Below are 15,499 nucleotides of genomic sequence, written 5' to 3' on the forward strand. Positions count from 1 at the left end.
GCCGACTCGGCGGCGTTTCAGTTTCCAGATATGATTTCTGCAAACTGCATTAACGACGCGGCAAAAAGTCGCGCCGCTGATAATTTTAATTAACGCTTCGAGATATACTTGTGTAAGCTCCCCGGATACCCATCAAATTAACAAAAGTGACACTTTCTCTCGTTCTCTCTCCGGAGAGCTGGCATTTTTCCCATCGCGATTCCTTTTAACCCGCGAGCTCAATGAGAACAATGGATGGGGTTCTATCGAAGGGTGCTGCACGAATGTCGCCAATTCGATCTAGTCGTTAAAGTCTTTGCGCAATTTAAACGTCCTAAAAAATAGCCGTCGCTTATCAATATCCATTCGAGTTTCTTCAACTCTGACCGTTGCCGAGTACGACAAGACAGACCCAGCGGAGTGCTATAACGCACAAGTTATATAAATTCCTCGTCCAAGTAAGCCAGCTAAGAATCAATCCTTAAACTTGTGATTATTCTAGAACTCACGGAAAAGTCAAACTTGGCACTTCTTACTTATCCAATTGAGGCTCGTTTTTGAGCCGCAAAACTTTTCTCTCTTTCTCTTTCTCTTGCAACTGCAAGCGGAGTGCTATGTGCCCTCTTGTTTTTTACACGCGGCGAAGACTTAGCTCGCAACTTTCACTTCCAGCTGATGAATCATCGACTAACCGGCGGAAGGAGAGCAAGAGGGAGCTAAAAAAAAAGGAAAAGCGCGTCCCCGACTCGGGGGGAGCCGCAATCCATCGTATCGCCGATAGCGCACCGCGGCGCGCAAATACTCGATGATAAAATGGAGCGCGCGTGGGCAGGCAAGCGCACAAAGGCAGTATAATTGCATTACGCGCATGCAGCGACGGACGGAGGGCTCAGTCGCGCGAACTCGGCAGCTCGTAATTCAAGGGCCCGCCGGCAATCCATTTGCGAGGGCGGCTCTCTCCTCCTTATTTAAGCGCTTCCGCCCGGGCGACGAGCCGCGGAGCGCGACCGATCGGCCACACCAATCTCCGCGGAGATGGCCGCTCGGCAAAGGGAAAACAAGCCGGAGCGGCGCCCGAGGGCTTTTGCTGGGCGCGGGCGCCGCGCTAATCGTCGCGGTTGCGAAAGGACATACCGACCCCGCGCTCTCGAGGCTGATATCGCGCGTCCTCGTGCTCCCTTCGTTGAGTGTCCCAGTTGAGCGGCTTCACGGGCAACTTGTCTCTCGCGCTCGGCTTCTACGATCGACCAGCTGACCCAAAGTAAACTCGCGTGCAAATGAACGGCTAGCCCCGGACGAGGCCTATTACAAGCAGACAGCCGGCGCGTCGAGTCGGATTTATTGTAATCACGGTCCGAGTGCTCGCGTACGTGTTCCCCAAACAATTGAACGATGCCGTTGATGAAAAGATCGATTCGCTGGAATCGGCCTGCCCGGTTTCGATTCCCTCGAACGTGCGTGGCCGAGGCATAATTTCATGTCCGCCGTCGTAGTTAGGCCTGATTCAATCGCGTGCCTCTCTGCCTCGCTCTCGTCGAATCGCGGACCGCCGTCATTCCTCGACGACTCCTTCCTCTGCTTCGCGAATAGGAAAAAACAAGAAGAAAGAAAAAATCCACGACCCGATTCTCCTGGGTATGCGCGCACGGCAAGCTTACGAGATGCGCGGGTTATTCAGGCCCGTAGCTGCTATCTTAATTAACCGCGAGCGCGAGAGTCGCATTAATTAAAGATAGAATATCACGAGGGTGGGATCTCTCATTCTCGCGTGGCAGCGTAGTCCCATTGAAAAGACCTGGCTACAAATTAGAAAAGCCCGCGGATATCCGGCGCTACGCGCGGCGCGGGGGAGTAACGAGTATTAACGCGTTGGATTTTCCCCAGTCGCTCGGTCTGCATGGGGGGTCGGCGGACGTAACATTTGTGTTTAGCGAGAGAGAGAGAGAGAGAGAGAGAGAGAGAGAGAGAGAGAGAGAGAGAGAGAGAGAGAGAGAGAGAGAGCATTAGGGCTATACACTTTTCCAAAGAGCGTGCTCGCGCACTCAGTCAATGGGCCGTGTAATCGGATTAGAATGGACTCGCTCGCGTACTCTCTTTCGCTCCATCTCTCCATCTCTCCATCTCTCCATCTGTCGATTTTTCAGCCGTGAGCTAGACGCTCTCGCGTGCACGTTGCCCGGCGAATCTGGGTCCCCTGCTCTCGCGCTCGCGCTCGCGCTCGATACGAAAAAGTGTTTCGCGCTCCCTCTCGGACTTTTAATGGAATTCGCTGCGAAAATGTCGAGTTATTTCACACAATACGCTGGCAGCGCCAAGTAGCGGGGAGGAGCCCGCGATCTACTCGTCGAAAAGCTCGAGAGAGATTACATCGGCGTCGCCCGATGCCTATCGATCGACGTTGTCGTCGTCGGCTGCGACGACTCAATCCACTGCGAAAATTCCCGTCCGTGACCGAGTTGTCGCGACGCGAACGCCTAGCGCGAAAAATAGTTCGACGAGTTTAACGGCGGCCGGGAAGAGAACCCTTCGGGCGTTTATCCACTTTCGCAAAGTCAATTCCCCGCGCATCCTCCGTGGGTTTACTTGCAGCTGCAATGTTGACTCTCCGTAGTAGCTTTTCTCTCCCGATCTCGCTGCTTTCTCCCTCGATTTCCCGCGCCGCCTTGGGACGATTGATAATTTCCAGCAGAGGCGGCCACGCCGATAAATAGTTTCCACCCGATTCGTTCGAGCTCTGGACGATCCCATTTATGCCTATCTAGTCCACTCGAGGCGAATCTCGCTCTGGCTGCTCGCGCGAGTCTGGGCCTCCAGCCGCCGCCCCTCCGAGCGTCGCCGCTGGGAATTACTGCGTTGTGCGTGCGTGCGTGCGTGCGTGCGTCGAGAATCCTCGAGAGCAGCGCGCACCACGGTGCTTTTGCTCTTTGCGGAGCTTTTCGCATGGCCGCGCGGCGCAACGCGGCGAACGGGAAGGAAGGATCCTCCGCGGCGAAGGGGACGCCAAGTGAACAACCTTCAATTGGCGCGTTGAGAGCTCGCGGCGAGGGAGGGGGGCGACAAACGTCCCGATTTCAGGTCGCGCGGGCGCGCGCGCGAAACCCTTTGGAGCCGCGCTCCGGCGCCCGCCTGGCTGCCTCGGATGCAGGCGCCGCCAGCCAGGCGCTGCCCCCGTGAAATTCCACCAAGACGCAGCGCCTCGGCGACTCGCTCTTCTTCTCTCGGCTGTTGCCCTCGATTCCTTTTTTCCTCGCGACGAGCCGTCTTCGCGTTCATTTTTTTCCCTCGCTTTCCCGGGGCAGCAGCCACGGTGCAATTGCTTTTTACCGCCGCGAGCTCCTTTCCTAATTATTGACGCGTCGCCGAGCTGCCGCGCGCTCGCCACCTCCTCTCCTTGCGATCCGGATCTTTCGCCGACGTAGACTTTTATCCCTTTGAGCTTTGGCGAATTCCATCTCTGCGCGTAATGTGCTGGGCGGCGAGCGGGGCGCACGTTCGTTCCGAGGACGGTCAAAGGCAAACATTTAATTCGGGGATGAGAGTTAGAGAAAGAGAGAGCTAGCGCAACACTGGCATATTTGGTGATATTTATTTTGTCGACGTTCGGACATTCGGCTAGCCTTCCATTCATCGCCTGTGCCGCAGGTACGGACTACTCGCTCAGCGCCCAAGCTCTCTCTCTCGCTCTCTGCGGCTCTGTTGACGCCATCCTGCGTCTGCGCTCCACTCGCTCGCCTCCTTGCCGTGTCCTGTCCTTTGCAAATCATCCGATTCCCTCTGTCGGAGCGCCATTCGCGTTAATTTCCAGTGCGCTGTGTTGCAATATCAGCAAGGATAATCGACGGTGTTATAGCGCGCCGCCGGGCCATCATCTCTGCTTAACTTTTCATTAGCTTCGTCGCGCGGAAAAAGGAACTTGCTGCTCGTAATTGTTATAAGCAATCCCTGTGGGATCTCCATTATTCACGTTAAGAAGCAGCAGCCAGGTATTCTGGAGCCAAATATTTGTCGCTCGCCGAGTAGTCCCAAGTGAATATTTGACGATGCTCGTTGCACTGGAATGATGCGTCGAACGGTGAGCTTGCACTTTGACGCTGCATTAAGCCAGCCGCATATTTCAGCTGGCGAGCCGAGGCCGGATGACGTAAGAAGATGAGGCAACGGGACTAATCCAAGCTCGCTGCGACTCCTAAGCCAGCAGCTACTTACGGTATTAACGCCCCGAGCCTGACTTTTTGCCTCCGCGGACCCTCTGCGACTGCCACGACGACGAGGACGAGGACGAGGAGGCGGAGGAGGAGGAGGAGGAGGAGGAGGAGGAGGACGCTGGCAAAAAGCGAGGGATCCGGTCTAGGCGTGTACGCTTATTCGTAGGAGAGACGCGTGCCCGCAGCTCCTTTGTAAACAGAGTCGCGACGTGACAGACGACGAGGAGTCGCAAAAAGCGAAGGAACCAGCAGCGAGCAATCCGCGCGCCGCTCTATCTTTGTGCGCGCTCGTGCGACTGATAAGCTCGCGGAACTTTGCTGCGTGTCGTCGTTTTTTTGGCTGGCGCGCGAGCCATTGTTTGCCCAGCCCGCGGCCGTCCGTGCCACATCCGATTGCCGACGAAGGGGATGAGACGCGTGAAATGGAAATGACGACGATGATCGAGAGGCGTATAGAGGGCGCTTATCCATCGATCGATTCCCATTTGCCGCGGCGATCGAGGGAGCGATGGCCCTCGCAACAATGGCCCAAATTAGTGATGAATCGTCGAAAAATCACGCGCAACATCGTGACTCGGTCCTATTCTCTCTCGCTCGCTCGTTTCTTTTTAGCGTGCGTGTGCTCCTCCTCCGATTTCGCCCGGGAGACATCAGACGTCAGCTCCACGGCTCATCAATCTTTCGATAAATCGAATGGCGTGCGCGCATAACGTAACACGCCTTCCCCGGAATCGACGGGACTGGACGAGCGCCGGATAAAATCGAGCTTCCTTTTGTCTCGCTCGGTCGGACAGCTCTCGATGATCGCGCGACTTCGGCCTCGGCGGACACGCGGGAAACCTGCCAGTCGGCCGCGCGAAAAATCGTTACATCGCTACCTTTCCGTGCAACTTTGCTCGCTAAAATTCAAATGCACAAGTCTGCGAGCCCCTCCTCGAAGACAACTGTTTTGCCTCCGTCGCGGGCAAAAACGAGAGCGAAGGTGGTCTCCCGCCGCCGAGAAAAAACACTGGCGCTCGATCGTGTGCAGCAAGCTCGCTTTGAACGTCGCCGACTCGGGTGTTTTCCATTTGCCCGTCGAATATCGAATGATTGGCCTGAATTGTTGATCGACGCTCTCTCGATTTCACCTCGGAGCGGCGCGGCCAGCATCGCTCGACAAATTCAATTAATCTGGAAATAGATTTTTTCCGCGCCGCGATAGCCCAGAATGCGGTGGGGCGCGAGGGGCCAGGAGCGGATCAAATGAAAGTTGGAAGACCGAACGAAGCATCGAACAATAGCCGCGGAATGCCACGACGATCGTCATTCTCCGGACGCGCGGGTCAACGGATAAAAAAAGAAGAGTCTTTGGACCGGCGGGCCGGCTCATAGTCACGTTTTTCCCGTGCAGACGCGAGCGCGCGAGCGCGCGCGCGCGCGCACCAGCTGAACAGGAAAGGTGTGCGTGGATCGAGTGCGCGCACGCACACAGCGCGAGCGAGCGGAGACTGGCGCGGCGTAGCGGCGCGCTGCCTCGTCCCCCACTTCGGCCGTCCTCCCGCTGCCGCTGGCGTAGCGTGCAGCGAGCGGCGCTCAGCTCAGTCCGAGATCGGCGGGCGCCTCGAGCGAACGGAGAAACGAGCGTGCTCGGTCGACTGGCGGCCCCCTCGCCCCCTCCTCCTCGGCCCATCGTCGGCGAGTGTCTGTGTTTGTTCGCGCGCGCCGCTCTTCGCTACCTACACCACACACGCGCACGCTCGGGCGTGCGAGTCGATGACTTTGTCACGCCTTGGATTCCTCGACGACTGACTGACGGCAGCGTCGACGCGACCGCGCGCTCGCCACACGGACCTGCTGCTTCGGTTCGGCCCGGATCGGCGAACCGGAGACCGTCCAGCCACAGCCGTCATCATGGAGGCGCGCCGCTGCCGTCCGGCCGCCGCCGCGCTGCTGCTGCTCTCGCTGTTCGCTCTGACAGGTGAGTGCGCGCTCTAGCCGCGTCTTTGTTCCCGCGGCGCGCGATAAGATAGCGTTGCTCCTTCGCTCGGCCGCGCGAGAGGTGCAGGCCGCAGCGCCGCCAATTGCGCAACGCGCAGCCAGCTCCCGGCGAGTATCGCGAGCGCGCCGACCGCAGCCGCGGAGAGCATCGCACGCGAGCCGCCTGTTGCAGTATCGCGTTGGGCGAGGAGAGAGCGAGCGCGCGCGGCTAACAGGTGTTGCCGATTCCATCCGACTACCGACGCGGCACGGGCCTCGACGAGCTCGCGTGCGTTGCCGCCCGCCGCATCTCGGCGATCCGCGATGTTTCGCGCGCCGCGGGGCCGTCAACGTCCAGCGATTTCCTCGCGGCGAAGCATTCTCTCTCGTCGGTCTGCGCGACACGAGGGGCAAGCAGTAAAGTGCCCACTGACATTGCACTGCTACCGTGTGCCTTGCGCGTCGTAGTCGCCGAAACAAGCCGGAACCGGTCGAGTAGTCGAGCGCGCGCGCGCGCGTACTCCTTCGCCGGCTCGCTCGTTCGCTTAATGCCACGTGAATTTACGATCGAGCGACGACAGCAGCAATAAAACAAAAAGACTATCAGAAGCGACGAAGCGCCGCGTTACAGATGTTCCCCCAATTTTTTTTTCTCTTCTCGAGAGCGATGTTCCCATGGCACTCGAGGAAGCCAGCGCGAGAAGAGACAATCATCGTCCTCTTTTTACCCTCACTCTCACTCTTTCTGTCTCTCTCTCTCTGTCTCTCTCCCTCTCTCTCTCTCTACCGAGTTGTTTGAGAAGGCAGGAATCGAGTTGGAAAACGCTTGTGTGCTTCGCGCGGCGACGGCACCTGCCGCATCGGCGAGACCTTTTCTCGACGTGCCTCCTAACAATGGGGGCAGGGGCGACGACGCGAAAAAAAAGCCAACCTTCTAGCCGATCTCGGTGCGCGCGCTGCATAATGCGGGCGAGTCTCCGACATTTGAATGACAATGCTGTTGCGCGGGCAGCGAGCCGCGTAATTGCGCTGGAAGCTCGTCGTGAAATCGCCAAGGAAAAAGGTGCGCGCGGCGTGAGAGCGCGAGCGAAGGGGAGAACGCGAATCGACGAGTCGGTGTTCGGAGAAGCGCGCGAAACGCGTCGGCCTGTGCTCACGGTCGAGTGGGAAAAGTGCTCGTCGCCGAGCCCAGCGGCCGTCTTGCGTCCCGAACGACGCGCCGCGGAAGACAGGCACTTTTTATCCGAATCATCATTAATAACCGGCGCGCGCGCGCGCGCAGGCCACTCGGCGCTGATCGCCTTCGACCACCTCCGTCCCCGAGAACAAAAAAAAGACGAGCGCTCTTGAGAAGAGCCAGAAGACGGTGGCCCGATCATTTTTCTTCCCCATTGCCATTCTCTCTCTTATTCTCCGGCTAGGCCCCGGCCACCTGAATCAACAATTCGGTCGGAATGCCGAGGCCGTTATGCTAAATAGCCGCGCGTCGAGCGGAGCGCTCGCGCAACGATATCGTCGACAAGCGCTCGGTAATGTCGCTCTCGTGGCCGGTGGACGGAGAGGCCGGGCTCTCGTTTGAAAACGAAGCCGCGCGATATCGCCAGTCGCCTCACGTCCCGGCAAACGAGCGGAAGGTACAAGTGTCCATTGTCGGGACGAGGCGAGCTTTCCGTGCCGCTCGTTCCGACGACGCGACGTTGCGCGCGCGAGTCCAAGCTTTCGCTCGGCTGATTTCGCGGCTCGGCCGGCGAACCGAACGGAATATGCGCTTGATTGCGACGATCACCCGGCGCACTCCCGGCAATCGGCCGCGAGCTCTCGACTTTGGCAAACGTCGCTCGCCGTCTGCGATGGGAAACTGCCTGTCGGCGCGGCCTATTCTCTCCGGCCGCCCCGAGCTTTCGCTGCTGCAGTCGACGCGTCGTCACTCGCAAAATAAAGGAGCGCTCAATGGGCCGACTGCGGGAGCGACGGCGGGGCCTCCATCAACGAAAATTAAGTTTCATCTTCAATTAGCCGCGAGTGGCGTTTTTTCCGCTGCCGCCCGTCCCCGGGCGCGCGGCGACAAAGCTCCGCGCCGCGAGCGGAACACGTCATTCGCGTAATGGTCGAGCGTTGGACGAGAAGCGGGCGTCGCGTCTGGCCGATCTCTCGGCCGCGGTCGCTTCGAGGGCTGCCTGCATAATTGGCGCTTCGCAGGCTCGTCGATCGTCGGCCGTCGGCGCACGGACGCGCCCGGTCCTGAAAAAGGCAGGGCACTGCTGCCGGCGAGCGCGATAGCGCAGCTCGCTCACCGAAAGACGCGGCGGACCGCAATCTCGCGCTCCCAATTACCAGACCCTAATCACTCCCGCACTCGTCGTTGCCCCTTTGTTATTTCGCCTCGGCGCCGTGTACTCCGGAGGGCTCTCGCGCTCTCACTCGCTCGCTCTCTCGGTTTGATGCCTCTTCTGCGAGCAACGCAGCGCACCGCGAATTCGCCCTTTGTTTTATTTCCCTTTATCCCATCTATTTCACTCAGTCTCCGTCTCTCCCACACTCGTTCGAATTTCATTTTCGCTTGATGCGCGCCTGTCTTGTCTGCTCAATTTCCGCGGCCTTGTTTCTACGATTTCACCGAAAAAAAGAGAAAGAAAGAAGATACAGAACAAAAAATAATTCGCTGGCGTTGTAAACAACGCTGCTCGGTAAAATCAAGTGAATTTGCAAATGTTTCATTCGACAGTCATTGTTGCGCTCCCAGTTCGTTAACTCTCTAAACAAAACGCTTTCAGCCAATAGTTTTCGAGTTTCGCTCGATGGCGGTGCGTCAATTGGACGAATTTTCTATTAGTACGACGATAACCGAATTACTTTCAGAGTACACATGAAGCTTGACGAACGTTATTTCATAACAAGGCATAGGAATTCGAGAGCCTAAGATAACATTGTTTGTAATATAAGAAGAGGTGGTTTTAGTTTTCGTGAAAAGACGCTTTCGTGCAAAGATATTTGAACGGGCAAGTAAAATAAACGCTGATATCTCTTTGATCTGCGGAATGTAGAACAGCAACTCGCGCAATTAGTCGCACAATTTGGCCGAGTGAAAAGCCCCCCGTCCGAAAAGCAGCGCGACCGTAGGAGCCCGGGATGGTATGAAAATTTGAATAACAATGTTGCGGGACATGTTGAGTCGGACCGAGCTTGAATAAGGCATGATCTTTTGCGCAAACAGGAGGAGCGCGGGGAGCGCTCAGCGGAAAAGTTGATTCGATTGCGCGCGACGGAGGAAGAAGCCTCGGGTAAATAAAGCGTTTTAAAGGTTTCTCACGGGGGCCAAAAGCAATCTCCGCGCGCGCCGGGTGGCTCTCTTATCGGCGAGCTATCGCGCAATAGCGCCGCAGTGCTACTGAAAGTGCGGCTAAATTTGTTATTCAGCCGCGCGGCGGCGGCGGCGGCGGCGGCCAATTTCTTTATCGGGATCGACTGTCCTAACGACGTGCGATTCATGTCCCGCGCGCCTCGCTAACGAACGCACTTCAGAGCGCAGGCTCGCTCCCAATATAGCCGCTCGCGATCGCTCGGCCGCTCTCACCTTGGTCTTATCGAGGCCCCTTATCCAGCAGCAGCAGCCGCAGCAGCAGCAGCAGCAGCAGCAGCAGCAGCAGCAGCCTCGTGCCTGCCGCTGCGTCCAAGTAAAAATATCGCCGCGCGGTGTGTATAGCTTCTCGTGACGTCAGCTCTGGCGCGCTCGCTGGATTAACTGTAGCCAAGAGAGGTGAATTAAGCCTCGGCGTCGGAGCAGCCCAGCGGCAGCTGCATTACGCACTAAAATAACACCGGCTCTGCGCGCGAGGGCGTCGCCGCTCATCGCGCCTCTCGTACATTAACGGAGAGTACAGTCGTCGCCCTTCGCCCCCTCCTCTCCTTCGCTCTATCACTGTCGCGCGCGCTTCGCCATTTGTTTTTTCTGCGTGTTCTACCGCCACACTTTCCCTCCACGAGAATCATATCCGGCACTCTTCCACGCCGTGATACGCTTAATTTTCCAACGCGCGAGTACAAAAGACAGCGGCTCGAGCAGCGCGAGAGAGCTCTGCGGGAGAGGCCAATCGATCGGAAAATCAACTATATTTTTCAGGAAATCGTTTAGAAATCCATTTCACCTTCAACTGCCTCCTCTCTCTCTCTCTCTCTCTGCTCGATCGGTCGCCCCCGGGATAACTGTAAAAGCGAGGATAGAGGAAAAACGCCGAGGGATAAATAAACGCAAAAGCTAGCCAAGCTCTGATTAACTCTCGCGCGAGTGCGTCGCGAATCGATATTCATGGGAAGGTGGCTATAGAGCGCCAACTTTTTTTTTTCTCTTCTCTCGCTGAATTGGAGTTTGGTTTTATGCGGCGCGTTGTCGCTCTGCTTCGCGTTGAGCAACGCACGGCTAACGAAAAACCAAAAAAATCCTCGGTACCGTAATTGACGCGCTTCATTACTTTTGATGTGCATTCAAATTTTATTCAGCCGTTAAAGCCCTCTGCGGTTGACAAACTGTCACGCCACGAAAACTGGTACGGAGGAGGGGGCGGGGGTGGGAGGGAGGAAAAGACTGATCGAGCTATTAGTTTCCATTAAGTTGAATGATAATTAGCACGGATGCGCAACGCGGCGAACAAATCGTTGATAAATCTCTCCTTCCTTCTGCAAGCGCACGGCGAAACGAGGAACAGATGCTCTCCGCGAAACAATGTATTTTTACCCGTGCACTGTCTCTCTCTCGTTGTTTCACGCTGAAGGGGCGCCTCGGCGCGCAATTACAAGCGGATACAATTATCGAGTATAGGCGTGCACGGCGAAGGAGCAGTCCCTAATGAAGCGCAGACGCGCTCGTGCGCCGACTCGACGACGTGAGATAGTCGGACGATTCGCGGAAACGTGTATCGAGCAGACGCTCGAAGCCCGAGAGAGAGCGAGAGAGAGAGAGAGCAAGTCACTTAAACTTTATCGGGGGCGTATGAAATTAAACATCGCTTTCTCCTCGAAACGATTATCGGTTAAAAGGAACTGGTGGCTCCAGCTCAAAGCCAGGACGTGCGTTATTAGTGCATTTTGAGTTTGCGCAGCCCACCCCGCAGGAAGCTCGCTTGCCCGAGGAAACGAATTGCGCCAGTCGTGCCAACAATGAGCTTTTGCGTTCTGTTTGCGCATCGCTGCGGGGAACCGATACTTGGCCAGATCGAACTTGCCGTTAGAATCGTCGACGCCACGGGTAATGGCTTCGGTTCGTCGGAACAATTCAATTGAGAAGGAAAAAAAAACTGTGTATATATATAAATAGGCGCTGCTCGATTGGCTCTCGGATGTTTTATACGCGCGCCGCGTCATTAACCCGAGAGCGACGGCGAGCATCAGCTCGTGCTCGACTTATATTCGCGCAACGGTAAGCAGGTTATTCGTTTTCGCCGCTACAATTTGATGCATGCGCAGGCGCCGTCGTGGGAAAGCAACTCGACAAAAGTGCGCGTGAGAGAGAGAGAAACAGAAAACACTGTTACGGGCGCCTCGCCACAGTCGCGGTCATCGCTCGCTCGCTAACCAGTCGTCGATGCTTTTGCCGGCGGCACTCGTTTCAATTAGTGCAGCAAGATCTCGCGTTGATTTTTAATCGAAAGCGCGCCTGGTGGCCGCGTTGCGTACACACTGTCTATCGCTTATTCTAGCTCAGTTTTTTTTTTCTTTTCCTCTCCGCGTTGACACGTTTTTTATGCGTGTGCGCCGACGATAATGTGGACAGCCTTAGAACGCGCGTCGTCTATGATCTATGTATCGGAAGAGCTTTTTTCTTTGTAAAAATAGAGATAGTCGTCTTGGGTGGCTATTATTTTGCAATTTTATCGGATCAATGAACGCCTATCGCGTGAAATAATTTTTCATGACATCGTCTGGTTAAAACTAAACTTTGTAGCTGGTTATACTGCCGTTCGTCAAAAGTGACCTCGATGAACTTAACAGTCGATGAGGCACGGATATTTATCATCAAAATTACGATACCATAAGAAACCTCGAACAAAGAGCGTCGAGGATTTTCTCGAGCGTAGAAGCAACAGACGCTCGGCGCAGACTTAAAAATGCAGGCGGCGACGTAATCAAACGCCAGCAGCGAGAGGGGCAGTGGGAGTGGTATAACCACAACAAACGGCTCGCATACGCGCAGAAATCAAAATGTCGATCACGAAGCAGAGAGCGATCACAGAGGACGGTGGCAGAGTGGCGAACGGGTGTGGGAGGAAGCAATGAAATAATATCGCGTAATCGCTCGTCGGCAGATTAGTCACGGCGCGGAAGCCTCGCGGAATGCGCCGCTGCGAGCGCGTTACTTACGCCCGATGACGCGCCACGCACGCGCGCGCGCGCGCGCCTGTGCGCCGTTACGCTATCTTTTCCACGACTCCGTTGGGGGCAGCGCGACAGAGCCGTCGGAGATTCGATTTGCATGCGCACGCACGAACCGAAGCCCCCGTCGACGATCGGCCAAATATTGACGGATCGGAGCGCGAGTCGACGAAGGGCACGGGACGTCTTATCCGGAACGCGAGTGCCTACGCTCTGCTTTATCGGGAGCGGCTCGAGTGTCGCTCGCGCGAAATGCAATATCCGCAGCGAAAACTCGACGCATTGGCCGTCGGCGGGCGCGCCGGCCCGTGATTGATTCGATGATTAATGCTCCCGGCCCGCTCGCGCAATTACGCGATACGGAGTAATTCGATATCGAGTATTAATATCCGCGGGCGCAACGCAAAAACTTGCCTGTCTAATTAAACTGCGAGCGCTCACTTGCTATGTCGGAATAGTCGGGCTTTTCGCGCTCGAGCTAGACGCGCAGCGTCGACATTCGGCGAGCTTTCAACGCTCGAGCGGGAGCGCGCCTTTTCGCCGGCGTTCGCGCGAGCACATCCTCGCACAATGCGAGCCGTAATAAAATGCCGCCCGGGTGAGAGCGTATCTACGGCGCTCTCGTGAGCTCGTTCGAAAATCGCATGTCAGGCCGGTTATAGCGAAAGTAAATAGCGGCCGAGCGGCCGAGCGGCCGAGCGAGTGGCCCGAGAGCAGAAAAGGAGGCAGAGGAATTGTGCAAACACGTTGGAAGCCAACTACAACAAAAGCTCGCGTCCGCGCCCGGGGAAAGAGTAAAACTGGTGGGCATATCGGTCGCGAGGGGACAAAGGTAAAATCAAGCCATAAAGGCAAATTAGGAGAGAGCTGTCCCTGGGAGCGGCTTTTTGGAAGCCGGCCAACGGCTCGTTTTGTCGACTTGATATCCGCTCGCTCCGTTATCAAAGGACGATCCGTTCGCGCGACGGCCCCGCAAACATTTTCCCCGGCAGCGCTGCTCTTCTTCGCCCGCGAGGCTCAATTAACCGAGCGCCCGGGTGGAATCCCGGACGGCACATTGACGCCGATGCGCAGCCGCTTCTTTTTCTTCGCCCTCGCGGAAGCGGCATTCGGGGGTCGACATTGCGCAGAGACGCACAATCTACCGAGATCCCTCCCTCCCGTACTCGCGGAAGGCGCGCGCGACGCGTCCGAGGGCTCTGTCGCGCTCTCCGCCCTTCGATCAGTTGGAGGTTCGCAGAGTGCCGGCAGATATCGGAGGCTGCTTTTTACTTCCGGTAGGCAGGCGAGTTTAATTGCAATTAAAGGAGCGCACTCGAGGCGGAACGGAGAGTCCTCGCGCGCGCGATCGGTCCGCGTCGCTGCTCCTGCGTTCGCTCGAGTGCCGGTGAATAATTGAATTTAGATCGGCAGAGCGGCGAGCAAGGGCACACAGGGAGGGGGGACTCCGAGTGTGTTGTCGGCGCTTTCCTTCTTCCTCGATTAATTTGCGAGGCTTCTGTCGCCGTCGTCGGCTTTTGTCGTGCGCCGTGTCCTTACTATGTCTTCTCACCCGCGCCCGATGATTCCTCTGTTCCTCCTCTCGGCTGCGCGCTCGCGATCGTTCACCCTCGGATTCTCTTTTTTCCCCGCGAAGCGTCGCTGACCCTCGCCTCCGCTCTATCGGCGAGTAGACCCGCGGATTAATCGACAACGCGCGCGAGTACTCGATACTCTCCACTGTTTTCTTCGCTCGCGTCTCGCTGCCCCGACCGCGCGATCGCACTCTACCGTCAAATATTCACCGTGCATCGCTGATAAAGAGGCAAACGAAAGAGGCTGGCGTGCAGTCGTAAATCGGGACACGCGACATGCGACAGGCAGCGCCCGCGCGCACCATTATCGGCCCCGTCGTCACATAAATGACCATTGTCCTCGGTCCGCTCGATTTTTCCGAGCGCACTGTCCCTTATCCTTTGATGGTCAGGTAGCCGAGCGCGACGCGGCGCGACTCGCGCTCCCGGCTCCCTTGTCTGGACGCGTCAGTCGGCACGGAGTGATTAAAATAATAATCGTAACTATAACACTCCCAACGCGCTGGCGCTGACGCTGCCGTGACTTCCGCGATCCCGCTTCGTGGCCCAGCGTACGCACGCTCGATTCGTCGGAATCCTCCTCTACGATATCGCCTTTCGCAAGCGTATACTTTTCCAATCTGCCCGTGCGTGCGCGCCCGCGTTGGCGCCCGCGCGCATTCAATAACGCAGTAACCGTCGGATTTACGAGGATGAGCGCGAATTTTCCTTTTTTTTTCGCAACCCCCGGCGCGCGACACTGCTCGTAAAGTTTTATCGTGCACGGGCTTACATCATTAATCGAGGGAGGCGGGGGGAGAGGACTCCGTACGCGCGCAGCGACTCCGATGGTCGGCTGTATTTGCCGAGGATTCGAACGTGAGCAGGGCGCAGAGGGCCAGATAGGCCGGCTCCTTTTTTCCCCGCTCCCCCTTGACAGAGCGAGCCAGCCAATTTTCACTTCGTTAGGGAATCTTCGCGGCGGCTGCGGCGAAACGAGCGGAATCAAAATCCCACGAGGGGGATGCGCAGGTCGGCGTGCGAGAATTATATCCTTTGAATCTACAATTATAGGCGAGCCGCATGCGGGACACGTAGCTCTCGTGGAAAAGTCGCCGCGAGCGGAATACCAAAGCGCCGCGGCGCGCCGCGAGACGAGCCTCTAAACAGGATCGATATTGCCTGCCAACTTGTACTTTCTTTCAGCCGTCTGCCTCGCTTCTCGCTCGTTTATCCGACCCCACGAGAGCGCCGATGCATTTTTGACAAAACGACGACGCGCCACGCTTCTTCTCCTACGAAAACCGATCCTCGCGATGACGCTTACTGCGCATGTTTTGCGCACAAGCCTGAGCGGGCTTATCCATTTATGATTCGCCGCGGCTGAAAGGTAAATAATTGCCGAGTCTGCAGCTGGGCCTAATTATACTCGATCCA

The 15,499-nt window shown here is 56.8% G+C and overlaps 1 protein-coding gene across 5 annotated transcripts in view; it reads left to right on the forward strand.

The window, feature by feature from the left end:
- The first annotated feature begins 5,743 nt into the window (after positions 1–5,743).
- The window catches only part of LOC131665153 (fasciclin-2), a 37,994-nt gene continuing 28,238 nt past the window's right edge, over positions 5,744–15,499 (forward strand). For all 5 annotated transcript variants that reach the window (XM_058936829.1, XM_058936830.1, XM_058936831.1 and 2 more), the window contains exon 1: positions 5,744–6,144. In XM_058936829.1, coding sequence (XP_058792812.1) covers positions 6,078–6,144 — 67 coding nt within the window. In that variant the 5' untranslated portion in view covers positions 5,744–6,077. The remainder of the gene's footprint in view (positions 6,145–15,499) is intronic.

Source organism: Phymastichus coffea, unplaced genomic scaffold (genome assembly GCF_024137745.1).
Source record: "Phymastichus coffea isolate CEN01 unplaced genomic scaffold, Cenicafe_Pcof_1.1 PCOF00047, whole genome shotgun sequence".
In the NCBI taxonomy this organism is placed as follows: domain Eukaryota; kingdom Metazoa; phylum Arthropoda; class Insecta; order Hymenoptera; family Eulophidae; genus Phymastichus; species Phymastichus coffea.